Source organism: Haemorhous mexicanus, chromosome 7 (genome assembly GCF_027477595.1).
Source record: "Haemorhous mexicanus isolate bHaeMex1 chromosome 7, bHaeMex1.pri, whole genome shotgun sequence".
Classification (NCBI taxonomy): Eukaryota; Metazoa; Chordata; class Aves; order Passeriformes; family Fringillidae; genus Haemorhous; species Haemorhous mexicanus.
The window spans coordinates 42,848,337-42,875,577 of record NC_082347.1 but is presented as its reverse complement, the minus strand read 5'-3'; the positions used below and the strand labels follow the sequence as shown (position 1 = coordinate 42,875,577).

General features: G+C 41.4%; 2 protein-coding genes across 13 annotated transcripts in view; both read right to left on the bottom strand.

Moving 5' to 3' along the window:
• ALDH18A1 (aldehyde dehydrogenase 18 family member A1) overlaps positions 1 to 10,886 on the bottom strand; it is a 32,728-nt gene extending 21,842 nt beyond the window's left edge. For 3 of the 8 annotated variants that reach the window (XM_059852270.1, XM_059852268.1, XM_059852271.1), the window contains exon 1: positions 1,514 to 1,634. In XM_059852270.1, coding sequence (XP_059708253.1) covers positions 1,514 to 1,604 — 91 coding nt within the window. In that variant the 5' untranslated portion in view covers positions 1,605 to 1,634. Of the gene's footprint in view, positions 1 to 992; positions 1,008 to 1,513; positions 1,635 to 4,771; positions 4,933 to 10,224; positions 10,712 to 10,755 lie in introns of those variants that run through there. The other 5 variants (XM_059852273.1, XM_059852275.1, XM_059852274.1 and 2 more) reach the window with 5 other exon arrangements.
• Positions 10,887 to 12,088: 1,202 nt separating this feature from the next.
• On the bottom strand, positions 12,089 to 27,123 carry TCTN3 (tectonic family member 3). Of its 5 annotated transcripts, none has more exons than XR_009487242.1 (15): positions 26,966 to 27,123; positions 26,136 to 26,257; positions 24,466 to 24,576; positions 23,291 to 23,421; positions 22,272 to 22,380; positions 22,079 to 22,197; positions 20,586 to 20,621; positions 20,174 to 20,248; positions 19,946 to 20,071; positions 18,608 to 18,703; positions 18,316 to 18,413; positions 17,575 to 17,740; positions 16,724 to 16,861; positions 15,861 to 15,948; positions 13,333 to 13,471 (listed from the first exon to the last, which is right to left on the bottom strand). XR_009487242.1 is itself a non-coding variant. In XM_059852277.1 (14 exons), exons 1-14 carry the CDS (start codon positions 27,070 to 27,072, stop codon positions 13,250 to 13,252), a joined length of 1,656 nt encoding a protein of 551 aa, XP_059708260.1. In that variant the 5' UTR covers positions 27,073 to 27,123; the 3' UTR covers positions 12,089 to 13,249. The 5 variants fall into 5 exon arrangements, 3 of the variants coding, with proteins under 3 accessions (XP_059708260.1, XP_059708261.1, XP_059708262.1); XR_009487243.1 differs by having other exon boundaries at positions 15,861 to 15,945; XM_059852277.1 differs by lacking the exon at positions 15,861 to 15,948 and having other exon boundaries at positions 12,089 to 13,471.
• Positions 27,124 to 27,241: the final 118 nt, after the last annotated feature.

Genomic DNA, 27,241 nt, shown 5'->3' with positions numbered 1-27,241 from the left:
CTTACTATTTAGTACTACTATTTAGTATTTGCCTAACCTACACAGTATAATCAGAAAGGAGTTTATTTCCAGTTCTCTTGGCTTTAGGGTTTAGAAGGTTCCGAGAAGGTAGCTCTTGAGAGCTAACCAGTATCTGAAAAGAAACCCTTTACTTTTTAAAAGAAAAATAAGGGAAAAGACCACAGTTCTAGAACAAGCAGAGAATTCAATTCATCCCCACTAAAGTCCTAATCATTACTCTTGCTCTATGGCCACATAAATCTACCTCTTTTAGTTATTTTACACTGGACCGACATGTGAAATTGGCTCCCACATTACACATGCAGAACATTTATGAAGATGCAATTAATCTGCTCCATATACAACTAGGAAGGAACTGACACAGCCATCCAGTCCAGGTTTTGGACAAGTAGGCTTAACGGGATTTCAGTTTTTATATCCCATACCTGTCAACAGTTTCACTTCCTTAATAAAGAAAGGGACACATATGAAACATACTTAAGTATTTGGAACTGCAGATCCTTCACTGTGTAGCCTGCACAAGGCTTGCTTCTCAGGAGTAAAGAAAAAGAATTTCAAAACACACAAGCTGAACAGAATAGGAAAAAAATGTGGAGAACAAACAGAAAGCAGTGGAGAACAAAAAAAAAATCCCTGTCATAAATGATGACTCCAGCTTTAGATCACAACTGATGAAGTGACAGGAGTTGCTCCACTGCTGGATACTATCAATACTTGGGAACAAACTTCTCATAGGTAGCACTGTGAAAATTACCGATTTCAGAAAATGAGGAATACTTGGAAATGTTACAAAAACAGAAGTCAACAGAGCTGTAGCTCATAAATAAAAAGTTTAGAATTTTCAAGATTTTAACATCTAATTCATATAGTTATTAATAAAAGAGAACTGTTAATAGACCAGTGAGAAATCATTCTTGCATGCAATGGTAAACAGCTTCTCTCTTGATCTAATACAGTTTATCTGTCCTTACCTTTCGTATTTCAGACCATTAATCAAGCAGACACTGAATGGTTCTCTTAAATTAAGTCTTCAGGGAAGAACTATTTACAGGGCACCTATGTATTTAAACTCAGGTTTCCTGCATGCACTTTCCACTTCAATTTAATCCAAGTAAATTTGAGTTTTGCCCTTTGCTTCACTCAAGACATCTGAAAATGCAGATGGGGGAGCAGACACAATCAGATCTTGTTTTCCAGGAACGTATGAGGTTGAAATAAGGAACTTTTACAGCAGCAGTACTTTTACAACTTTTTTTTTTCCTTGAAATGTATGTCAGAATGAAAAATACACAGACATCCAGATGAATATTATTGAGTTAAGGGAGAAAGTAACATTGAGAAAGTAGAGCTTCAACTACAGCTCACTTCAGAGGTTGTAAGTTTTCAACAACGTTAATGAGGTGGTTTGCCTTTCAACATAGGAAAGAGTAGAGGCATGTCCAGACACATACTGACCAACATTTTAGAAATGTCTGCTTTCTCTCATACATACATAGACGGGAAATGGCTGCGGTGACACGTGGCGGTGAGACAAAGCACCATCCAGGGGACCAGACAAGAGGGCTCAGAGCAGCTCGAAACATTTTGAGATGCCTTCTGCAAATCAAGGATATCTGCAAGATAAAACGAAGGGAGGATGGTTAAATAGCAATGACTGTCCATCTATATTTCCCTCCTCGCCCACTCCCTCAGTCCAATTCCTCTTTTCCTGTACCATCTTAATACAATTTCCTCGTGCCCACTCTCCATTTTGCAGAATTTGCACATGGACTATGATGTAGAAGAACTGAAGGCCCCTCTTCCTTACTTGCTGCCAGATCTTTATTAAAGGTAAAGAATAAAACATGGCTCCTTGAGAAGGGAAAACACTATTAGTGAATGTACCTACAGTGGATAAAAGTAATATTTTTTTCATGGAGAAGCCTGGAAGAAAAAGATAAAAGTAGAGAGGTTGTATCATACAGACTTCTCTGTACACCTCACAAGAGACCATCTTACTGTATTTCTCATGAATCTCAGCCCTATTCAATACAGGAAATATGTTCATTCACTTTTCCCCGAAAACAATCAAATTACAAGATCTTATCTTGATTACGAGTAAACACACAAATTTCCCAGCACTTGGCATTAGTTTCCCTTGACTGAACCTTTAAACACTCAGGATTCTTCTAACTCTAAAATTCACTAGAGTAAGTACATAGCAAACAAGGGATATACAACTACCCATCTCCTATGACAGGTCTAGTTCAAGTAATGCACCTAGTTTCACCATGGAAACAAACGAGATAAAGAAGAATCCAGTTCTCCCAGACAGACAGTATTTACACCACAAAACCTCTCCTTCCCCTTTTACAAACCTTTCCTTCCTTTCCTTGCTTTCAATCCATTTTCCAGCAACATTGAAATATAGCAAAAAAACTGCACAAACTATGGTACAGAGCAAGCATTTAAAAGAGGACACTTGAAGAGGCCTCATTACCCTGCATCAGCGTACTATTATCCCTCACTATAATCCTTACCAAAATATACACAACTACATTAGACAAGGCAGCCACCAGCACATAATGCTCCTCCTGTCTAGTAAAGCTTACATTGCACGGCACTTTAACAATATTAATCTGCAATGTCCTTCACAGTTCTGTATTTCCAGGATGAGCCAGACAAAGGATTCCGAGCAGATCATGCAACGCTGTCACAAAGTTCTCTTCTCATAATAGGGTAAGCTTAAAGCGAGGGAACAGTAGTACCTAGACAAAGGTTCCCCCTTAGAACCCTTACCAGGCACCTCATGCACCTGCCTCCAGGGTTGCACAATTCCCACTATTTATGTTTCAACCTTCCACCTTCAAGCTCACCTTGACCTCTTCTGTTAGACACTGTCTTCTCAAGGGGGTCTTAGCTAGGTCTCAGAGAGATGCTCCAGATCCAGCAGCTCCTGACATGAGCTGGCAAATATCAGGTTCTTTATCCAGACCCCTTTCCACAACAAACCCTCTGAGTGGAACTGCCCGGTCCTCTTCAGCTCCCTCTACAGACTATGCCTCTTAAAGGACAGAAACAGGCATGCTACCTGAAATTTCACCTCCAGACACCTCCTCTTACCTCTCCTGTCAGACCTGCAACTCCTGCTATAGTAATAACCTCCACCTGGCGCTTCGCTGTCACAGAATACAGACCCATACTGGCCAGATCAAACTGTGCCATCTCCTTGGCTGCTCCTACTCATCTGCTGGAAAACCACATTCTCACTACAGGCTGCTTGCAACTAAGAGCAACCTTGTCCTTCTGGAAGACTGTCTCCCATTTCCCTTTGCCAAAAGCAGGCAGACAATGCGGAGTGAGAAGTGTCAGTGTGGATCTTTTGAAGGAAAAAGATTATAAAATATAGCATGTTTTTGAAACTAGTTTGTGAGAGAAAGCAAGGACAGCAAGTTAACAAGAAAACAGAGAGTTTAAAACAGCAGCAGGTATCAGTATGTGAAATGGAAATGGATGCTGCCAGAAACCACAAATAGAGCACAGTTTATGATATGTAACTACAGGCTTTTTTCAGGCTAATCAAACTCCTTCTCTCCTCTCACACAGTCAAGGATTTAAAGTTAATTTTAATCCTCATTTTCCATTCCACTCACATTTCCACCATTTCCATAGCTGGAAGGGTTCTGAGATTCAGTGACCAAAAAAAAAAAGGTGTAGAATTAAAATTAATTTTTTAAAAAATAAAACTTTCCTGCCTTACTTGGAGGAAGCAATAAAAAAAAAGAAAAATGCATTATTCAGGTATTCCTCCTAGCATCAGCTTAAATTTTTTTTCCACTACCAGAAAAACCTAAGTCTTCCAAACTAGTCTCCAAACATGACCTTTAAAAATATCATTTTCCTATTATCTTTTTAAATAATGAAAGTTATCCTTGTATTATTGCTCATAGAAAGCAATACTATGACCTAGTTTTCATGTATTTATTATCATAAAAACAGCTGTTAAGTAGCACAGTACATTTAGATGCTGTTCCAGATCAGAGCAAAGAGATTTAGCTACCCTCCAAAGCAACCAGCGATCTCAAATTCTAAAATTTGTGCCTTGAAAACCAGAGTCTATAACACTGTTCAGTCTGTTGGCTGCAGAGCCATAGCATGTCCACAATTACTTTTAGTGAATTGATTAAACTAAATAAACTGTTTTCACAGTTTTGGATATAAAGGCAAATATCTGAGCATTAAGACATTCCACAAGCAAAAAAAATCTGGAAGTCAAACTCTGATCGACAGAACTACTTTACAAAACACTTAAGCACAGAAACAAGTTCAAAGGAAATGCACATAATTTCTATGAAGTAAGTCTTTCCCACAACACAAATTTTAAGTCCTCGGTAACATTCAGAGGCTTTTATTATTTAAACCGCTTCATTACCTTACCAACTGCAAGGGAAAAAAAAGATCTGCAGCTCTTCGTGCAAACTTTAACCCTAGAAACATTCCCAGAGAGAAACCAGTTCAGAAGAACTGACTAAAATAAATGAAAACTTCAAATAAATGGTCTTTTGAGCAGCTCGCATATAGGTTCACCAGGGTTCTGCAGATGGTATACGTGCAGAGAAGCGGCAGTTCAGAGCAGCAAGTACCATGCGATTCCTTTCTCTCAAGAACGCATCCCAGCAGTACAGCCCGGTCACGGCAGTACTGCCTGGCGCAGCAGAGCAGCCCCTCGTCCTGGCCTCGGAACCCTTCCGAGTGCTTCACAGGGCAGTACCTGCAGGAGCCTGGTGTTAGTCCATTCCGCCAGATCCAGCCTATAAATGAGTTCTGCAGCACAGGAGAGGCTGTAGAGCAGCAGCGGCGGCCGGGCCCTCGGCGGCCTCCCGGCGGAGCGGCGGCCGCGGGGCCGCGCGGCTCTCCCGAGGCTCTCGGACCCCGCGCGCTCCGCGGGCCCACGGAGCAGCACGCGCAGGCAGCCCGGCCACACACGGGCGCGCTCCCGCCGCCGCGGCCCCGCTGACCCACCGCAGCCAATCCCTGCCCGGAGCGCCCTCTGCCGCAGCCAATCCGCGGCCGCGGCGGCAGCAGCCACGTCACGTCACCGACCGCCGCCTCGCCGTACCCGCCCGCGCTCCTTCCCCCCGGCGCTAGCGGAGATGATGTAATTCCACTCCACGTTGCAGCACAAAATCCTGGCCTTTGTAAGTTACAGCATTAACAACTGTTTAGTCTAGCCCCAGACTAGTCCAGACAGCCCAACCCAAAGCACAAGCTGCTGAGCCATCTCCCACAGCGGCCTCCCTTAACCTGGATTTTCCTTGCTCTCACATGTTTGCAGTCTGCTGCACAGCAGATGAAAGGGATCTGCAGCCAACCTCCTGAGACTGGCTTTAGCTCGTTACGCCGTTTACATCCTTTCTTTTCTCCACTGCAGCCCAAACCTCTTCACTAGTGCAAGAGTGCTGGCTTGGCTCTCCACTTACTTCCCATATCCCATTTGAAGTCACTTCTAAATTAAGGGAATTGGGGTAATTTAGAACCATAGAATATCCTGAGCACTGAAGGACCCACAGGGATCATCAAAGTCCAGCTCCTGGCCCTGCATAGGACAGCTCCAACCATCACACCACATGCCTGAATCGTTCAAATGCTTCTTGAGCTCTGTCAGCCTTGGGCCCATGACCGGGGTCTGACCACCCTCTAGGGGATGAACCTTTTCCTGATGTTTCAGTCCTTGACACAGTTCCAGCGGTTTCCTCAGGTCCTGTCACTGGTCACAGAGAGCAGAGGTCATTGTCTTGTCCCTCCACTGCCCCTTGGGAGGAAGATGCAGCGTGCAACGATGTCTCCCCTCAGACTCCTCCAGACTGAACAAGCTAAGTGCCCTCAACAGCTCCTCGTACGGCTTTCCCTGGAGACCTGTCACCATCTTTGCAGCCCTCTTTTGGATGCATCCCTGACTGCAGCGGCCTTAGATGCAACCAATCGGCAACCGTGGTGGCCCTAATCCAACCCTAAGCGTCACACCTACACAGCTAGGAAAAGCACTGTCAGCTGCCATGGGCACTGCCTGATGCTTTAGATCCCTCCAGGGATGGTGACTCTATCACTACTGTGAGCAGTGAATGGGTGCCAGTGCCTCACCACCTTTTCTGTGAAGAGTTTTTCCTAATATCCAACCTAAACCTCCCTTGGCACTTCTTGAGGCCATTTCCTCTCATCCTGTCACTGGTTCCTGGGGAACAGAGACAGACTCCCACCTGGCTGCATCCTCCTGTCAGGGAGGATGGCACAGAGCAAGACAGTTTCCCCCTGAGCCTTCTTTTCTGCAGGCTGAACCCCCTCAGCTACCTCAGCTTCTCCTCATGTGACTTGTGCTCAACACTGTTCCCTAGCTCCATTCCCTTCCCAGGACACACTCTAGTCCCTCACTGTCCTTCTTACAGTGGAGAGCCCCAACACTGACTTGAGGATTAAAGCTGCAGGCCTCACCAGTGCCCAGTGAAGGGCAATGGTCACTACCCTGGGCTTGTGGCCACACCATGGCTGATACAAGCCAGATGCCATTGGTGTTGTCACGTGGGCTCATATTCAGCCAGTCGACCAGCACACCCTGCCTTCTCCTGTCATTCTTCCCCCAGCCTGGAGCACTCCATGGGGCTGTGGTCACCTACAGGCAGGAATAGCACTTCACTTTGTTGACCCTCATACCACTGGTCTTGGCCCACCAATCCAGCCTGTCCAGATCCTTCTGGAGAGCCTTCCTGCACAACAGCAGACAAACATTCCTGTGCAACTCAGTGTCATCTTCAAGCACTCATCACTGCAATTGGCAGAAAGCAAAAATCTACAGCTTTTCATCTTCAAAGACACCACCAAATACACAGTAGACCCCCAGTTTAACTCAGACACTAGTTATACTGTTTCCTGTCCTCACCTATGTTATATTACCACTGTTATATTCCTATTAGAATTCAAATAAATTCCAACAGTATCAATTCCCATATTGTTGCAAGGGAGTTGTTCTGTGGGCTATTTTTGTTTATTTGTTTGGGGGGCTGTTTATTTTTTAGTTTAGTTTAGTTTTCTTTTCTTAAATTGTAAACATCACCTTCTGGGATCAAGAAACAATCTTAAATTAAGGTCTCAAAATTGCAGAGGAAACTTCACAAAGAATGTAGAATATTCAAGTGGTGGGAAGTGGAGTTCAAGACATTTGGAAAAACTTCAGTGTCTCAAGAATTAACAGAAAATCCAACTCACAATTATCTGTCATTAACATATCACTCTCTCCAAACAAGGGAGACTCCCCCAGCTCTTGCTAAAAAGAAGAAAAAATACCAAAACCATAAGATCCTCCCCATCCTTCTCCCCCCAAAAACCCCAAACAAACAAAAAAAACATACCCCAAAAATAATGTCATCATAAGGTCTTTGTTAGAAGACTATTAGGAGATCTTTACTTTGCCAGAAGTGGAATTTGGTTTAATCATCTTAATGCAGGTAAGCCCTGCTCTCCCCTCCTCCCCACTCCAATTATTAGCAATTGTAGAGTAAAACAAATGACAACTCCAGAATGCTGGTCACTCACAAAAAAATTAGAATGGTAACTAAAGGTATATCACAACAGTTGACTTATTTTTTCTTGTATTAAGACAAGCCTTTTTTCTATATTAAGTCAAGCCTTTCAGGAGGTGGACTTTGCTGATCCCTTCCCACACAGAATATTCTGTGATTCATTTCGAAAAGCTAACAAGAAATGGAAATGCTCTCATTGTAAGCTCACCTGGCCAATTTTTAGCATGTGCAACTTCTGTAAAATGCGCTTCCAAATAAAAAGCAAAAGGTTCTCCATAACCATTGCAGATACTGAGGAGCTGCTTTTCTTTTTCAGATACTCAAATAGGTATTGAATTGGTAAGAGAAAATGCATACAAAATAAATCAGTGGTTTCATTTGCCACACGAAACCAGTAGTTTTTATGGAAGGACCCTTGTTAGTGGCAGGGAATCCTAGATTTCCTGTGGTCAGCAGTTACTAACCCTAGTGTACTTCGCAAGTATACTAAGAAGTGAGCAATGTAAACTGCAGTTTCAGGCAATTAAAGATAGTGAACTTTCAGTAATCCTAAAGAGAGCTCCATCTTCAAGAAGAAGTATGGAACTATCCTAACGGTAATAACCATATGTGAAGGCACACATGCTTCCGTCCACCTGCCTGCATCCCAGACATAACTGCAAGAAACACAAGTACATCTCTGTGCAAATATCTTATTCCCCAGCTAATTAAAAAGACAAAAAAAGAGGAAAAAAAAATCACACAGAGTATCTGCTTTAGTCAAACTTTCTAAGTGAGGAACATAAGCTCAGGTTAATTTAATCAAGCACGATTAAACCACTAATAAACCTCAATAAAGGATTATTTAGCAACTTTCAAGCATTTCCTTCTTCCTAACATCTCTTTACTCTTGCCTCAATTAAATCTTGCTACTTTCTTCTACCACCTGTTTTGAGCACTGAGCAGCAAAACATCAGGTTGCATCAGCTGTTAAGATAAAGATGATACAATTAGCATCCCATTCTGTTCTAGTTTCCCTACATCCATCAAATGAAGTTTGTACAATTGCCAGACATCACATAAGTAAACAAAATAAAACAAAACTCATAGGTCAAACAGCAGTCTATCAGATGCCCAGATAAAGTACATGGGGAGGACAAGAAAGCAATCAAAACTAGTAGAATACTCTCCTAGTTTCCAGCTTTGTGGAGACTGGGCTTATTCACCTTCATCCGACTGATGATTTTACAGACCTGCAGTGCAACTACCTCCTCATTCCTCCATCTGCTGTCATGCTCGAGTTGTCCCTGAACAATTCTAGCACCAGAGGTGCACCACTTTTGCCACCCCTTCTGATCAAAGCTGCAATTCCTGTCCCCAAGCAAGACACCTTGATCATGGTAATATTGTGCTCAGAGACTAACTGACCCACCCATCTATACAAGTGAATATTAGCACCAGAAAGAGAGAAGCACAGCAATTCCTTAGACTACACTGCCACTAAGACATCTGCATAGGATGCTCTTACTTTCCTTATATCAAGGCTATTTCATATATATGTAATGATCTCCAGTGCTCTTCCTCCACCTCCTTGATTAGTCCAAACACAGTGCCACATGCTAGCCAAGGGAGAGTCTGGAACGGCAGTACAGAGCAGAGTACTCAAATTTGGACGAAGAAAGGATTAATATACTGGCATAATACGGTCTTTTATTCTGCATTTCATTCCTTCAGTGATAATTTCTACTATTCTATTTACTTTTTTTTTCCCACTACATCTTGAACTGACTTCTCAGAGTATCATGCACAGTGACTCTCAGATGTTTTATTCCCCAGATGCAGCAGAAAACCATAAAAATACCATTGCTTTTGTATTCCTAGTAACACAACATGCAGTACGAACAGCTGAACAATTACTGAAGCTAAGCTTGAAAGATGCTTACTTTGCTATTGAACACAACTTTTACGACAATCATGACAAAACAGTGGCTTAGAAGAGCAAGGAAATACAGCAAAAAAATAAACTAGCAAAGCAGTTTACACAACAAAAAATATTCACTGACACAAATACGGAACAGGCAATATTGTTTCCAAAGTGACTAAACATAAATAGCTTACTACAGAGCAGAAAAGAAGAAAAGTTTATTTTAACCCATCATAAATTGCTTCTCAGTATCCTCAAGAGCAAACCTGGGAAGAGGAAGAAGGTAAACACTCCAAGTATCCATCAGTTTCAAGGTACAGCATCAGCATAGGCATAAGCAGGTGGAAAATTTTTATAAGCATATGGAAATATTTGAGTTATTTTTCAGTTGAAAAATTAAAACTCTTGACTTCATAATATGGACACAGTTGTCAAATAATTCTGGTAAACCATTTAAGCTTTGCTTTAGTCTCCATTATCTAGAGTTTGATTACTCTTTCCAGAGAGCTATCAGGTTACTTAAAAAAACCTCTAATCTGACCCTGTTCTGTCTACTGTGAAGAAACAGTATGTGAAGAACACAGGCTTATCACAAAGTGGGGTCAAAACCTAGGGAGTGACTGTTAGCTATCATGCAAGTGTCAGGAGGGTTTAAATACTTTCTTTGGGCATGAAGAAATCTTGTAAGTAGGCACAAGAGACCGGCAAAGAAAAAGAAACCTCTAGAGGAGCAACAGCTCTGCTCACCCAGATCTCCGGATGGATGAGGCCCGTGCAGCTCTTACCAGTTCGTCGGGTGCTCGCAGGGCATCAAACAGCAATTTCACACTGCCGGGAACTCCCGCAGCAGTAACGCTCTGAGACCGCCGAGAAAAAGCGACCCCGAATCTGTGCAGCTCTGGAGAGTCTGCGGGGTCCGAGAGATCGGCGGTGCGCGGTGCACGCCGCCAGTTCAAAGGCTGAGCTCACTTCTTTCCCTCCAGAGCCCCCAACCTTCCATCACGAGCGACACAGCAGCCGCGCCCAGTTCTCCACGCGAAAGGGAACGAGCAGCACAGACGAAGGGCGGGCAGCACCCAGCACGGGAGCGCCCCTCCGCCGAGGAACCCCGCGCTCCCTCTGCCACCTCCGCCCGCCGGGCCGGCTGGAGCCGAGCCGCAACCCCGCGCCCGACGCCCAGTCCACTTCTCCGCTCCGGGCACGGCCGAGGCTGCCGTGGCCAGCTCAGCTCGGCGCTGCCCAGCCTGGCTCGGTTCGGCTCGGCCCGTCCCCACTCACCCGCCTGGCTCTCCACGGCGCGGCCCGGCTGGCCACTGCCTCCCGTCGCTTCCGGCCCCGCGCCGCCCCGCCCCCGGCTTCTACAATTGCTCCTGCTTTGAAATTTAAAATTACATTTTCTAAAGAAACGAGGGTTGTTTGGAAAGGACTTTAAAAACTACCTAGTAAAGATCGTCTGCACTCGGACAGTGTAAAAACAGACCTACTGCCTCAAAAAAGGGAGATGTTGGAAAGATGGCTCTAGCTAGAATGGTGGCAGCAGAAAAAGTTTTGTCTCAGCCCTTTGACATGGAGTACAAACCCTCCATTCCTGTACATCTGACATACGAGTCTGCCTTGTGTGTGACAGAGTCATAATGTTGCCTGATATTGAATTGCAACACAGGCTATTTCAGATCAAGCAGGGGTAAAAACAAAACATGATAAAGTAGACATGAAAACGCACTGCCATAGCTAAGTGCAGATTCTAAATCCACAAGCACTGCTGTCGTGTGGCTAGAATTTGAATATGCCTTAATTCAGGCTGGACCAGAATATGGACAAGGCTCTTTCAAGCTCTTTTTTCTTGCTTTGACAAAATGTGACAGGAGACAAACATGAGCTAAAAAATAGGATGTTGGAGCTCAGATAATTACAGTATAAAAGGTGATGCATTCTTACAGCATTTCATGTATTTGCAGCCCATAGAGCAAACAGTATCTCTGTGGCTATACCTAAGTGAATTACCTCAATAATGGTAAAACATGGATGCCAGATCCTTTTCATTCAAGCCCTATCTATCCAAACACATTTAGCATGTTACATTTGGGAAGTTTCTCCAGCTAACCCTTTGTAATTCAGTTACTGTCACCTCTAAATTAATTTCCTGGATTCCACAAACTAGGGACATGAGAGGACATGGGACACACTATAAATGTGTTCTGAGAAAAGCTTTTCAAAAGTATTACAGGCACATCTGAGAAGCCCTACCTACCTAAAAATCAAAGGTTGGTGCTGTGTAACAGTACAGTCCTGTGTAATACTGGAATGCACACAGCTCTAAATGTTCAAACCAGCTTGGTTGGGCTGCCCCAGAATAGGAATCAACAGACACTGAAGACACTTGCACAGAATTCGTTCTCAGTAATAAACCATGCAAATAAGGACAAAGATAAATATGTGACATTAACCCAGAAGCTTTTAGATGGGTTGTAGTTTAGTTTTACTTGTGTTATCTCCTTTGATATCCTAATTACTAGTTTTTCAGTTTATTTTTGCATTCTTTTATAAGTTTGTAATGAGGAGAAGCAACAGAGTTGCTACGTGCAGTATAGGTACAAAAGAAACAAATACATTTTATTAAAACTAGGCTCTGAAATTTTTGGCCTTTATTGATTCCATTGAAGCACTTGGCATCAGATGGGGCAGATTTCTCCGTCATCTGAAGAAGATAAATAATAAAATCGTTTGTTAAAAAAATATACTTTCATCCAACAGCTTCCTGGAACAAGTCTAGATAATCAGACCACCTTTAACTTCAAAAACACTAATTTCCTAGTCCCAGAGATTGAGCCAGATGTAAGGTATCTCAGCAAGCTTCAGTCTCGATACACCTACATATTTTCCTAAAATATTCCATGTTTTAGCTTCAGAACTATTCACAAGTCTCTCTGATCTGCTACTAGAATTTCAGTAGTTATCATTTTCAGTTCAGTTCCTATCTGGAACAAGAGAATGTTTGTTATCTAGGAAAAAGTCTATTCAAGCCCATTTCTTCCAGGGGGGAAAAAAAAGATCAGGAAGATATTTTGACAAACCACTAGAATTCAACTGTATTTCAGAGCATTCACAATTGCTTTGCTCTGTGCAACAGTGTTGCAAATGTAAAAAGTGTTAAACAATGAAAATTGAATATCTGTATTTGAAAAGACACAAAAAAGCAAGATTCAAAAAATGTCACCGAAGTGTGGTTGTCATCATCTAACAAGGACAGGTTAGGGGTGACTGGCACACATGTTTACTTATAAAATAAGAATTCAGGCCACCTGGAAGAGCTTCTGTATTTTAAATGTTCAATTAGTTTCACACAGAAAAATCAAATGCTTCTCCAACAGGAAAGCAGCTCCAAAATCAGATGCTTCTCCAACTGAAAGCAGGTCCAAAATCCTTGGATTGAACTTTGCTCCTCTCTCCATACTCCCTGGTTTAGAGAGCATTCTTGGCTTCTGGGAAGACGGAATAATAGTTTTGACGTTCTCTTCCTTGTCCCTCATTAAAGCAATGTCCCTGGATCTCTTCATTTCTCAAGTGTGTCACTGCAATGATGTTCACAGATGGTTCACGTACAAACAGGAACATGAGAGGACAAGCAGCCCACATGGCTTAATCCAAGAACAGAAGGCACACAGATACCACAGAAATGGTATAAAAACCTGATGACAAAAGTCCATCATCTGGGTCATATCCTGAATATATCAATTCACTCACCACATTTTAAATAAAGTCTCCATCTATTTCAAAAGTAGAAAATACTAGACATTATTAGAATCAACAATAAATACCCAGCCAGATCACCTCTGTAAATTCTTTCTACATTCAGGGCTACCTTGAATGGAAAAAAGATATCAAATGGGAGTTTCCAGTGCATTTGGGGCTGGCCTCGTGGAGGTTCTGGCCAATCCGTCAGGTCAGTGAAGGTAACAACAGTTGTCACAGGTACCATGCTCATGTTTAGAAACTGCAGCAAGAAGGGAAGCAAGAAGAGTTTAGCAGTCTTAATACAAAAGGCATACCCCTCTTCAATTTTCTAATAGGGACTCACTGTAAATGACTGGCAAGCATGATGTCTTTGGGATGGTAAGAGTTAAGTGTCCTAGGAATAAGACCTCTTTCCCAAAATTGATACTTAGCAGGTAAATTGAGGGTGTAGTAAAGATCAGTAGCTACTTTAGACACGTCCAAAATGGCAGCAGTGACTTAAGGTCTGCTACAGTAAGCCTTCTACTCAGAGGAAAGACATACCAGCTAGTTAGTAATTAGAACAAATGCAAGCTAGCTTTTATTTTTATAAAAGATCAGCTGGCTCCTTGGACAAGTGCTTGCTACCATAAAGAACTACCACAAGATGCAATCCTATCAATAAATGTCAATAAACTAAAGCAGGGACCCAATACAATATAAATTTATTGCTGACATTTTAGGATGTTGTTTCAGGAAGGAGACAGATCACTGAAGATCACACAGAGGACCGAACATTTAAGTTCTCAGTTCTGTTCTGTTTTAACGGAATGCTGCAAGAAAATTAATACACTGGCTCTTTGAACTGCATGGAGTTTCATGGCTACCTTGGGCTGATTTAAGACCATGCTGCTGCCAAAAGAGCAAACTCACTCCCTGCCCCACTTCCCAGCCCTGCACGCTAACATTGAGAGGGCATTTACCAGCAGCACACCTTCTGTGCTTGCACTGGTTTATGCCAACCTGTGAAATTACCATCTCAATCACTTCCCTGAGAAGAATTTCAAAGATTGCCTTTATAGCAAAATTCTGTAGGAAGCATTAAAAAAATCTGCAAGAGAGAGTTCATGACTCTTAAAAATACTGCGACTCCTATTGGAGAATTTTTGTGGCATCCCTCAAGGTGAATTAAAAAATACGTCTGTGCTTAAATTAAAGAAAAAACCAAAAAACAAACAAACAAAATGAACAATGCATTGAGTACAGTCTTGGTTCTACAGGGAGTGTGCCATGAGGCATCATGACCAGATTCCTTGTGCACCTTTGCATCTGCAGCACCAGTCCTGAGAGAATCAGTAAACGGCACTTCAGCCTGCCATGGGTCCATTCCCCAGGCCTGCTCTGCTGCCCAAAGGTGGCCTCTGAGCAGTTCCCATTCCAAAATGGCTACAAGAAAATGCTGAGGTTATTTCTTCTCTCATCACCCGGAAACTTCGCTCACTTGCAAGGTGTCCTAACGTTCCTCCTTCCAGCCAGTTTAACACCTTCTTGCCCTCTATGCCAGATAAGACCTTGACCACAATTCACCACTGCTGAGCAGTTACAAGTAGAATTTCCCAAACAATTCTGATATAAGTTCTATCAATGAATAAACACACTCAAAAATAGGCCCTACTCAACAAGAAGCCTCAAGATGATTGATTTAAGTGTCTGGACCTTCAAAAACTGCCTTAAAATCAGAGAGATTAGTGCAGGGAAAAAAACTCCGTACACAATCCCTCCTGAACAGCTGGGAGAAGGCAACCATTAGCAACTTCCAGCATGCTCTTGTAGAACTCTACATCATTTTAAAACGTCCTGTATTTTCATCAAGTCCAAATATAACTGTAAGTAGATGGGTGGATGGGTGTGGAAATCGGGATGTCTTCCCTGGGTTCTCTGTTTTCTGGTCAATTACTTAGGGAACTTTCCAGTGACGCAGTGTTGTCTAAATTAAAAAAGTTTCTCTAAAGAATACTAAAGGAACTAAAGGATAGTTCTCAGCTAGAGAATCTATAGGCTAAAGCTGGGAAGTGGCATAATTTGAAAGTAATGTGCAGCCTAGTATGCTTACAAATAGTTGCACTTCATAACTGCTAGCTATAGAGCAAGTTGGTCCTTTCCTAAAATGTCTTTACTAACAATCCCAAATTGTGGATTTGTAATGTCACCGATGAATCAGTACTGATTTTAATGACATGGGGTTTTTTTGCTGTCAGAAACTTACTTTCTTAGAGTTAGATTTGCAATATACCTTAAGGGCCTAAAGTAATTAGCATCAGTTGCTCAAGCAAATAAAATCTGAATCTCATTCTTCTTAATTAGCTAATCCTGAAGGATTTGCACCCTACACTTTTACTAGGAATATAAGTCTTCTTCCTCAGACAGAAGATTTGTTAATGAAGCCATGTAACAGATGATTTAAAAAATATTTTCACGGGGTGGGAGTATCACTTTGCCTCAGGGCAATATGAGTTTTACATGGTAAACATCTTCCTATCCTCTTCTCTTCACGTATTTTGCAAGAAGGGAGAACAAAAGGGTACCATGAGATGCATTCAAACAAGTGTGTAAAACCTCATTTAGACTGAGTCTGAAGTTCAAAGAGTGTTAACAGATCAGACAGATACCTTCCTCACAGTCATGAAGATGCATGGGTGTGTGTCAGCTGCTTCCCCTAAGCCCTTACAGAGAGGTGTAAGCCTTGAAATATTTCTGCTGTCCAAAAAAAAAAAAAAAAAATCACAATGGGATCCACTGACCCATGCTTGAAAAAGACTGCTTATTGTCCTCTGTGGTCATGTTAGCTGACCCATTCCTTCCTAATGACATCACAAAATCACAGAATGAACTGGGCTGGAAGGGACCTTTAAAGGTCACCTGCTTCAAGCCTTCTATGATGAGCAAGGATGCCTTCAACTAGATCAGATAGTTCAGAACTCCATCCAACCTAGCCTTGAATACCCTCTCTCTGGCTTACAGCCTTCCTCCCCAGTTCTCCAAATATGCTGCCATCAGCATTAGTTACTTCCTCAGCTACCTGTTGGTGATTTCAGAAGCTCTAGAGGAACAGAAATCTTCTGCACAGATTATCAGCATTCTGTGGAGTCTGTGAAATATTACTAAACTCAAATCCCATATTAAGGTTTTAAGAGACAACTAAATATTAAACATGGAGCTACTGCATGTTTGTAACTACAACTTTATACCAACCATAACTGGAAGTTTAAAGATTGAGTCCTTAAGTGGCAGAAAGTGGTTCAGGGGGAAAGAAGGTCTCTTTTCCAGTAATACAACTGAGTGAGGACAGTACTGAAAAGACCACAAATCAACCTTCCTCTATAGAAGGCTACCATTGCAGCCAGACAACTGCTAAAATTCAGTAAATCTCAACTTACTTAGTTTCAAGACCATTTGATTCCTTGGTTCTTAAATAATCTGTAAACCCCCTTTAATTACCTCTGCGTGTGAGGGAGGGTTTTTGATTCCATACCTTGAGGGGCTGACACTGGTAAAAGTGCCGTGTACCCAGTACTTGAGCTTGTGGGTTGGATAGGAGGCCCACTTTAGCCCACAATATCTGTATCTCCAGGGCCACAGGAACCATACAACAGGAAGTGCAATTCACAGCCTGAAAATAAAATATATGCTAATCAATTTAATATAGTATTTTAAAAGTGATAAAGGACCATTATGGCCAAAGTCTAATATTTTGGATAATACAGGTCATAGAACCTGAATCATTCACTTCAGTACTATCTCTGTAACTTTTGGTCATGTCAACCACCCATTCTGGAGCTACATACATCTCATTGTCATCTCAGTTCCAATTAGAATTTGTCTCAGCTTTACCTCTTGGATTTCACATTCCACTTAGGCATCCCCCTACAGATTAACAATTATTACAGTGCAATTGGCTCACAAACTTTAACCTTATTAGGAAATATAATAGGATATAAATAGCCCTACAAAAATATTCGCTACTCTGGAAAAACAGAAAGGATTACAATAATAATTAATAGGAAGTAGCCAGCTACTATCAGTTCCAAAAGGCTGTCAGAAAATTATATAACACTGGATTCAGTATTTAACTCTTTTTGCCCATTTAAATAGCAGGAACAGGATTCAAGAGAGAGGAAATCTGTCGGGGTTTGTTGGGTTTGAAGTTTTTTTTTGTTAAGTACTCTAATAATATGAACCACCATGACTGCTTTCACATATTAAGACCCCTGAGAGTCATAGGATCATTATACAAAAAAAGTCCAGATGCCCCCACCTCCCCAAGGCAATACAAAGATATGAAAAAAAAAGTATTTACAGTTGATCTTTTTGCATTCATATTACCTCCACACTGCAATTCTCAATCAGAATGGTCATCCACTCTTCTGCCTGGGTTGAATGAGCACTACCAGTTATAGCAAAGTCTTCTGTTCTGTTCATCCCCTGAAAAGCCTTGTATAACTTCTGCTGTATATAACTACAGTTCCTGTCTTCCAGTATTGGGGATAGGCTGGAAATGAGAAAAGAACACCTGTAAGAAAGTGATTTCCAGGGAAAAAAAAAAAATCCAAACCACTATCAACATCCCTTCTTTGCAATAAGTATTCCTTCTGCTCTTATAATGAATCAAGAAGTACTGGTATTAAACAGATGTAGTTTCAATCCTCTCAACAATGAAAAAGGAGAAAAATATGGCAGGGATAACGATAAGGAAAACTGACAGCTCTTCAGCCATCTTATTGCATCACTGGTCCTATACTTGCCCTGTCAAAGGAACAATCTAAATCATCAAAACAACCACTTTTTAAGATTCACTCCTCAACTCTACTCTTGCCCAAGACATACTGCCAGACTAGAGACTCAAAATGTCCCAGAAGACCTTCACAATGCTCAGATTATTCTAGTAGTCCACCATCTTTCCTACATTCATGTTCTCCTAGAAATATGTGAAAGATCTGTAGAGACACATGGGTGAGCTCAGGGAAGGACCTAGGCTCCACAGCAGTACATAAGATATTACAGAAAAACATGCTGAGCCCACAACTTCCAACTGTTGGAAAGGATGACTGCAGAGTGTGTTGTTACCTGATTTTGCAGCCTGTTCTCATATTCCTTCCAAAATGTACTTTGTGCCTGAGGAATTGTGAACAACTTCCATCACTTTCACTCCTTAATATGCTCATCTGACAGACTGCATATCAAGAAGCCAAACAAAAGTATAAACAGACAACATACAACACTCATCTCATTTAACAATCCGCTCACCCCATATTTCTCCTTATCCCTAGTAGCGCACTATAAAAGTTCAGAGAGTACAGTAACAGAAATAAAAAAAAACCCCAGTGATAAACAAAAACTCATAGCAGAAAAAGGATACGTGTTGCTTGGCACCACTGTTTGCAATCAACAGTGGTGCTCCAGTGATATAGCCAGGGTTTCCACTTCTAGGCAACATATGAGAAAGAGTCCTGGTCTACAAAGCAACAAAGAGAAGAAATAGAGGAAAAAGACGAAAATATTAACATCAATGACATCCATTCATCTCCAAAGATCAAATTTGCATTCTCAAAAATGTAAATGTAAGCTGTTTTTTGAATGACAGATTATTACATACTACTTAAACTTTTTGTTTCCAAGGACTCTTTCTTACCTGGCCAATTTCGTTTACAGTCCAGGAGGTAAAAAACTAAATGTCAGTATCCTGAAATGTGGATAACACCAGGAAAACTCTCAAAACAATGAACTGCTATTGCTCAACATTTGTCTCTGAGGAAGTGAACACATTAGTCAGGGCAATTCTACAGAAGAACTGCAGAACAAACCCTGCCTTGACCCTGATTCTTAGTGAACCATTCTACTTCTAAATGGTTATATGGCACTCTGGGCATAACTTCAACAAAGTTGCATTGCACATTTACCAACCCCTGAGGTCATCACTTACTCAATTTTACACTGCCTCCATGGGACATGATTTATGTGAACTTAACACACATTAGTATTTCCCAAATTTCTACCCCTGCAAAGTAACTTTCTTTCCTGCTGCACAGGCAAAAGTGTGAAGTACCTGGAATGAATTTAGTAACTTCTTTCACAAACACTGAACATGTCAGATACAGCCCTAGCTTCAACCCTTTCCTTCACAAGGCCATGCTGCTGACTTATCATCTTCCCTTCTACCTCAACAAACAAACAAATAAAAACAAAAAAACAACCCCCCCCAAAAAACACCAAACCCAAATACTCCAACAAAACAAACCAAAAACCAAAACAATGCCCCCAAAACAAACAAACCAAAAACCCAATGAAAAGACAACAGTGCCAAAAAGCCCAAAACCAAACCAAGCAAACAAAAAAAAACCCCAAAATCCCACCCTCAAAAAAAACCACCAAGAACCCCCAAACATACAAAAAAACACCTAAAACCAAACCACCAAACCAAACCAAGAGCAAAAACAGTCATATAAAAATAATCAGCTCCTTGAAATTTTTTCAATGAAAGACTGCATACTTGCACTGAGCCTGGATTTTTCTACTAGCATGCTTTATTTGAGACCAGAAATGCCTCCCCTCTTCAATCATCTGTACCCCAGGGTTCTGTTACTACTGTATCACAGTGAAACTGCTCTAACCTCTCCAGGTGTCTTCTGTATAAAAATTAATTACAAGCTACAGACTACAAACATGGTAAAATTCCAGGGAGGATGGGGATACTAACCCAGAAGTGCATGGTGAAGTGCTGCTGCAGAGAGGATCTGGAGTTCACAGAGATGTTGCTGACTTTGAACTGGACAGAAACACTCTGAATCCCACTTGTCCCACTATATTCTATCTCATAGATCACCTGAAAGTCCAATTTAGAGAATAACAGGAGACAGAGTAAGGTAACAGGGCAATGGATTTAAACTGCGGTGAGCTGCTCAAAAAGGAAAGAAGATTCACATACCTCAGAAACAACATTGATGCATGTATTGTCTTTCACGTGGGGAGCTCCAGGTGGTGAGACTGCAGTGACATTTACCTGGAGACAGTATGCATATTAACAATCAGTAACTGTTTAAAAGGAGAGTGCACTTTTTACTCTTTTTCACTGCTTTTCCATCCAAGTCAGATTTACCTCCTTGCTGTGATCTGGGGGGCACATCACACTGTTCCAGATCCCCAATCTTTTTCCAGGAAAATAAGCTACCTCCCTGACTTTAGTTCTATCTATGCCCATTCATCCAAAAATACACCCTTACTTATGTCCTTTTTTTCTATAATGTCCTACTTTTGTCAGGAAAAATCTTGTTAGACACAGCACATTCCCATTTTCCCTTCAGAACCAGAAATTATTTTCATTGGCAATAGAGACTGACCTTCATGGATGGCATAATGGTGTCATTAATTGGGACCTGGGGAAAATAAGCAAACCATTTTTACAATACCAATAAAAAGTGAAGTAAATTGCTGTGTTTGTAACTAAAGCCATAAAATCATTACAACAGAACCTGAATATTTATTGACAACATTACTTTGTTTATTCCAGATGTGAAAACGTCATCATTTTGCAATCTATAAATCACAGACATAGTTCACAGAAGGCATTTTAAAATACCGAAAGAGAAATTTAAGCTTGGCCTAGCTAATGTCTGCAGGTACTTTTAAGTGCCACAACTCTGATCCATTCCTGAAACTCCATCTTCTGCAATCAAGTACTTCAGCATCCAGTTAAGGAAAAACTGTACTCTGGCAACAGTGAAAAAGAAAGTTCTGAAAACATTAATTAAATCTGATCAACAGACTATTCTCTACTAGTTAAGTAGATTTAGATTTCCAGTAGAAGGGTATACTGAGTCATCAGCCTTAATAAGTACTCCTATATACATGTTGTTTCCTCTTGGAAAACCAGAAAAACTCTACAAGATGAGGAGACATTTTCATAAAAGCATTCAGTAAAACAAGTGGGATGAACCCAGAACAGTAAACTGGTTGCTTTGAATTTATTGTCAGGATAAATAGTAGAGAAATTGATATGGATATAAATAGAGCTAATATTAATAAGGGGGCATCAGTATGATTTTAGAGATAGCACTTTATGTAAAAAAACCACCATAATTCTTTACTGAGAACATGTACTGCTTGGTTGATCAAGCTGATGGAACAGACAGGATATACTCTGATAAACAATCTGTTTAAAATGCGAGAGAATTTTAGATAGGCCATTAGAACTATGAGGTATCAATGAAGTACCTGTTAAATACATTAAGAATTTGCTAATAATGGAAGTTTATTGGAAAGTAGTTTGAATTGAAAGATTACCACCAGTCATGACATTTTTAACACGTTTCCTCTTGTAGCACAGCGTCCCCAACATGGTGATAATTAGCATTGACTCATGATTCTAGAAGGCTGATCAATCACTTTATGATACTACACTTACTAAGAAACTCATCGTCCTTACTGACAGTCCGATACAGGTTTTCTTAATTGGTCCTTGAATCTAAACACAATCACCATTGGCCAATTAAGAAATCACCCTTTGGTAAACAAATCTCCATAACACATTCTACATGTTCACAACAACAGGTCCAGCAAGTGAAGACAAGAATTGTTTATCATTCTTTTCTCTGATCTTCTCACAGTCTTCCCTAGGACAATGCCTGGGAAAGTTGTACCTGCTGCTCTCTCTGGCCAGAGAGCAGCTACTACAGTTTCCCAGCAAGAAGGCCCCACAGCAATTGGGAGATCAGGAATGACATACCAAATGACCTTCAGTTTTACAGTTATCTGAAGTCACAGTGGAAGGCAATGCAAACAACTAAGTCAAACAACTAAGATTTTGAACAAAAGCAAGAAATCTGAAATGGACCTTTAACACAGTGAAGTCACGGTAGTAGGAAGCAGCATCTAGAGCAGGGTCAGTCATGCAGCTCTTGCTCAAGTTGGCAAAAATCCGAGTACAGCTTGTGCTTTTATTGTCCAGGAAGCCTGGGTGAGTTAAGACATGACAACAGATAAAACAGAAGCAAACCACCCTAAGATATTCTTCCCCCTTTACTAACCAGCAGGATTGCCATCAACACAAAGTCCACTGGCTCCTATTTTTATTGGCTGTCTAAGCATGCTCAATACAGATGACGAATCAAAGTAGATGAGGATTGGGTCACCAGCCTGAAAAGAGAATTTGGAGAAATCACAAAGTTACAGCAGAATACTAATGCCAAGGGCAAGAGACATATCTATACTTCTTTGTGTACACCTGGTTTTGTCTAAAAGGTTGTCCAACCTCTTAAATACAAGGCAGCTGATCAGAAATACTTTATACACTAAGGAATGGAAAGTACTGAGAGATAAGCACTTCAACAAAGTTCAACAATGTGCTCTGGTAGCCAGGAGGGCCATCTGTGTCCTGGGGTGCATCTGGCTCAGCATCACCAGCTGCTACCACTCTGCTCTACACGATGGTATGGCCTCACCCTGAGGGCACTTTTGGGTGCCCCAACATAAGCCATAAAGCTGTTGGAGAGCATCCAAAAGAGGGCTACAAAGATGGTGAAGGGTCCACAGGGGAAGCCATACAAGGAATCACTAAAGTCACTCGGCTTGTTGAGCCTGGAGGAGACTGAGGGGAGATCTCACTGCACTCTGCAGCTTCCTCCCAAAGGGCAGACACTGATCTCTGCTCTCTGCGACAAGGGACAGGACTCAAAGAAACTGCTGGAAGTGTGTCAGGGGAGGCTCAGGCTGGATATCAGGAAAAGGTTCTTCCCCAGAGGGTGGCTGGGCCCTGAACAGGCTCCCCAGGGAATGGTCACAGTCTCAAGGCTGACAGAGCCCAATAAGCTTTTGGACAACACTCTCAGGCACAGGGTGGAATTGCTGGGGAGTCCTGTGCAGGGTCAGCAGCTGGACTCAATGATCCTTGTGGGTTCCAGCCAACTCAGGATATGCTATGATCCTATGATAATATGGCTTCTAGGTACAAAATAAGAATCTTTCAATCTGTTCTCATTAGACATCATTACAGACAGGTTTAGTAAAAGCATATGTGCAAATTGATTGCTATCTTCTTTCAACTCACGCGGTAAAAAGCAGAGAACGATGGCTGAACTTGTGATGGTGCTAAGAAAGAGTGCCTGCCATACTTCTCTAAGAACTCCGCAAAATCAGATTCTTTGATATCCTGTGGTTGTTGAAAATAGTTTGGCTGTGCTAGAGTTTGAAAAGAGAAAAAAAAGAAATCCACCAATATTAAGTTACTAGAGAAGACAAGAGTAAATACTGTGCCAATACTTTTAAAAGGAATAACTTTAGTAATTGTAAGCTACTTGGTGCCTTATATTAATTAATCCATAGTAACACTTTTAATAGGCTAATATGATCTACAAAACAGGATAATATCATGACTACAGTTCATAGGAAACAAGTATTAATACACAAAGCAACTTTCCAAAAAGCATGGGACTCCTTACTTAACAGCTACATTAATATGTGCTGTAATTTCTGTGAGATGCCCATATTAGACACACATGAAATCTGAATTACAAATTTAATCACCCATTTGTGAGTTCACTAAAGGCAACATTAAATGGATTAAAAATAATTAAGTAAAACTGGTAATTGGTAAAACTCAAGATAAGTATTAATAGATAATAGGCATCCTAAAAAAACCAGACTTTCTATTGGTATCCTACAGTGATACCTTCCTGACCTGGTGGTATTCAATGGTATGGTTATGATGCTATAATGTATTCATTTATTACTGCTAAAGCACTGTTATAAAATGGCAAATTATTAAAGGCATGCTACATAGATTCATCCTAATATGAATAACTTTTCAATGCATTTAAATAAAGCATCTTAGAAGACTCAAAGATTACATATTCTACTGACAACAGAAGCAAGCGGCAGTTGTCTCAATTACAGTAGTATCAAAAAGAATTTATATAATCCAGTGGATTTTAGGGGAAAAAAAAGAACAGTAAAAAAAGAACCTTAAGCTCTCAATGCAATTCTGCTGTTCAAGGGCACAGTGGATGCTCAAAGGTACAGCACAGCTAGCAGAAACAAAAGCTTTTTAATATCCAAATACACTATTAATTAAGCAGTCAAATCTTTCAAGGAGATAAAAGTCAAAGAAATATTAAGCTCCTACAAGGTTCACAAAAATAGGTGCATACAGCAGCTTGCTTAATAATCACTTAAGGGCATCATCATTAGACTGAAAAAGAAAACATTTGCAGTTACGCTACTCACAGCCATTTAATTGATTTGGGAACCAGTTCATCAAATACTCTTCCATTATTAAAGCTGAATACTTGCTGCCACAGATTACCAACATGACATAATGCAAAATATACCTGAAAACTGGAAGGAAATACTTTCTGCAACAAAACCTAAAATATTCAAACTGCTTAAGTTCAGATACCAAACATTATTTAATCTCATAGGAAAAGGCAAAATAAAATTTAATCTGCTAGCAATGGTTTCCATGAGGTGAAGTCAACCTGTGCACGACTTTCACTGGCCACAATAATTCATTATGGCTTGATTATATCTCTGGCAATGGTAGCTCATCACAACATCCTGAAAAAGCTGCTGCCACAATCAGCTGAATAAAATATATGTGTTTCTGTGTTTCCGTGGGAAAGGCCACTAGGGAGAAGCCTGTTTCCTACCAGAAAACATTATGATCCTTCAGGTGATCCCAACTAAAGTCTTCCCCATATGTCCTTCAATCAACAAGCACAGAAAAGGCTGTGTGAACAGTGAATTCTGTTCCTAGGTGTGCTACAACTAACATCCACATGCAGTCAAATGTTTAGGCCTCTTCAGTGGGCCTAATCATGTGATAGATAAAGGGCCCAAATATCAAATGACTAAAACAATCTGGTGCCATCAGTCTAGACACGGATGTTTTTCACTCTGCACAACATTAAAAATTCAGAATCCTTTTAATCTTACTTTTAGGATATTATAAGTGGTATGGGAAAAGGGTAAAATTTAGATTCCAAGTTACAGGCTGAAAAGCCCAGGTCTCTGAAAGCACTTTAAACTGTGGTTAAACTCTTATCTAAATTCATCTTTACTGTGAGACCTACTGAAAATTGGAACAGGTAAAGTTCTAGTGCTACTACCTATCATACTATATATTATGAAGCTCTTATAATTTCTTTGCTCTTTCCTGTATGCAAAACACAAACAAAATCTGTAAAGAGCTGAAAGCGGGACAAGATAATAAAAATCTAACCTTGTTTTGACTAGGTGTTGCGTCTGTTAATCTCCTGAGCCCCTCCCAACCTCAAATACTCAAAGATTTCAGTCAGAAGCAGATGGAACTGTGGATCACAATTCCCAAACAAATAACTCGAACAAGAAAATGGTAAGTGCTCAAATGTGAGACCACAGCAATAGCACTGAATGCCAGGAACTGGACATTGAATCACTCAAATGAAGAACAATGTGGAAAGCAAAAAGAGAAAAGAATGTTACCGACATATCCTACAGGATATATGATTACCAGTGAAAAAAATCACCATCAGCAGAGAAGAAAGGATGAAAATAAGCATACATAATAAAGAATCCAAGACACAATAAGAAAAACACTTTCTGAAAATTATAGCAGTGGGACACTTTAAATGTCAACCCTTATCTGCTGCTCTATGTGTAGCCAACTCTGTAAGGTATCTTATGTATCTCAGATACATAAGCAATTAATAAAGACTTCTTTGTGCTCAGCCAGAAACCCTACCCTTAATAATAGTGCAATAATCTTTGTCTTTGGGGATCAGACCCTGATTCACTATGGTCTCTCCAAAACTGTAACAGTCAAAATAATTAGCAACAATTACAACTTGCAGTTCAAAAAATATTCCCTAAGCAAAGGCAATCTATGAAAAAAATATGTGAAAAGAAAGATTGCTTACAGTCATCCAACTGCACACAGAACAGTGGATCTTGTCCACCAGGATCAGAAACGATGTCTGTAGAATAAGGGGTATTACTTCTGAAAATTAGTGACTTTTCCACACACACTTGACTCACAGACCTGTAAAGACAAGCCCCCCCGGCCCAGCAAACTATAAATTGGACTATACTTGCATAATCTCATATTTTACATTACATAATGCCAAGCACGCAACACAGTTTTATTTGATGAAAATAAACTTTTCATAAGTTTAGATAGCTGTTTTACAATCTGCATTGATAATCAATTACAGAAAGCCTCTCTTGTCATTGTAGTAACTTTGTGGACACTCAGTTAGGGTAATTAAAAATCACTCTGACATTTCCTGGAAAAAAAAAAAGTGATTAAAAACAAAATCAGTGCCCGTATATTACAGCTCCTCTTGGTCCGCATCACAAGGCCAATCTGCAAAGACAGATTTTACTATCTAATAGCTGAAACCATCTTCCTCACTGACAGCATCTTGCGGTCCGTACTTGTTTGACCGTCTCCTCATAGCATCCCAAAGCTCCTTTTACTTAAACCCAGACTTCCCAGCTCCCACCGCCAACCGCCTCATTACGGAGTAACCAAGCCTCGCTTCATCTCGGCCACTGTGCTGTCGGCCCCGGGAAGCCTTTCCCGGTCCCCGGCCCAGCGCTAAGATGACCCTGGGGCCGGGGGCGCGGCAACACCACCGCGAAGCACAGGCGGCCAAGCCACAGCTCCCGCCGGGAGCGCGGCCCGAGCCCGGTCTACGAGCCCGCCTCGGGCCGCTCCGGCAGCGGCAGAAGCCCATCCCCCACCCACCTGCTACCGCGGGAGCGCTGGAACGCGCCCGCGGGGCTGAAGGCGGGCAGGGACGCCAGCAGCAGGGGCAGCAGGGGCAGCAGGGACACCGCGCGGGGCCCGCGCATGGCCGCACACCAGCGCGGGACACCCGCGGAGCCACAGCGCCTGCGCGGCACAAAGGGGCGGAGCCGGGCCGGGCAGGGGCGGGGCGGGGCGGGGCCGGGGCGGGGCAACGCGTGTTTAAAAGGGTTAATTTCAGGTTACTGTAGCTACTGTATGTTGACAGCTACTAGC

Bases quoted from the DNA above. Each gene is read 5' to 3' on its own strand.
- TCTN3 (XM_059852277.1), bottom strand. From the start codon at position 27,072: ATGCGCGGGCCCCGCGCGGTGTCCCTGCTGCCCCTGCTGCCCCTGCTG. The intron at 26,258-26,965 runs GTGGGTGGGGGA...TTGTCTTTACAG, and splicing joins CAGCGCTCCCGCGGTAGCAG to GTCTGTGAGTCAAGTGTGTG. The intron at 17,741-18,315 runs GTAACAACACAC...TCTCATTTCCAG, and splicing joins AGAACAGGCTGCAAAATCAG to CCTATCCCCAATACTGGAAG.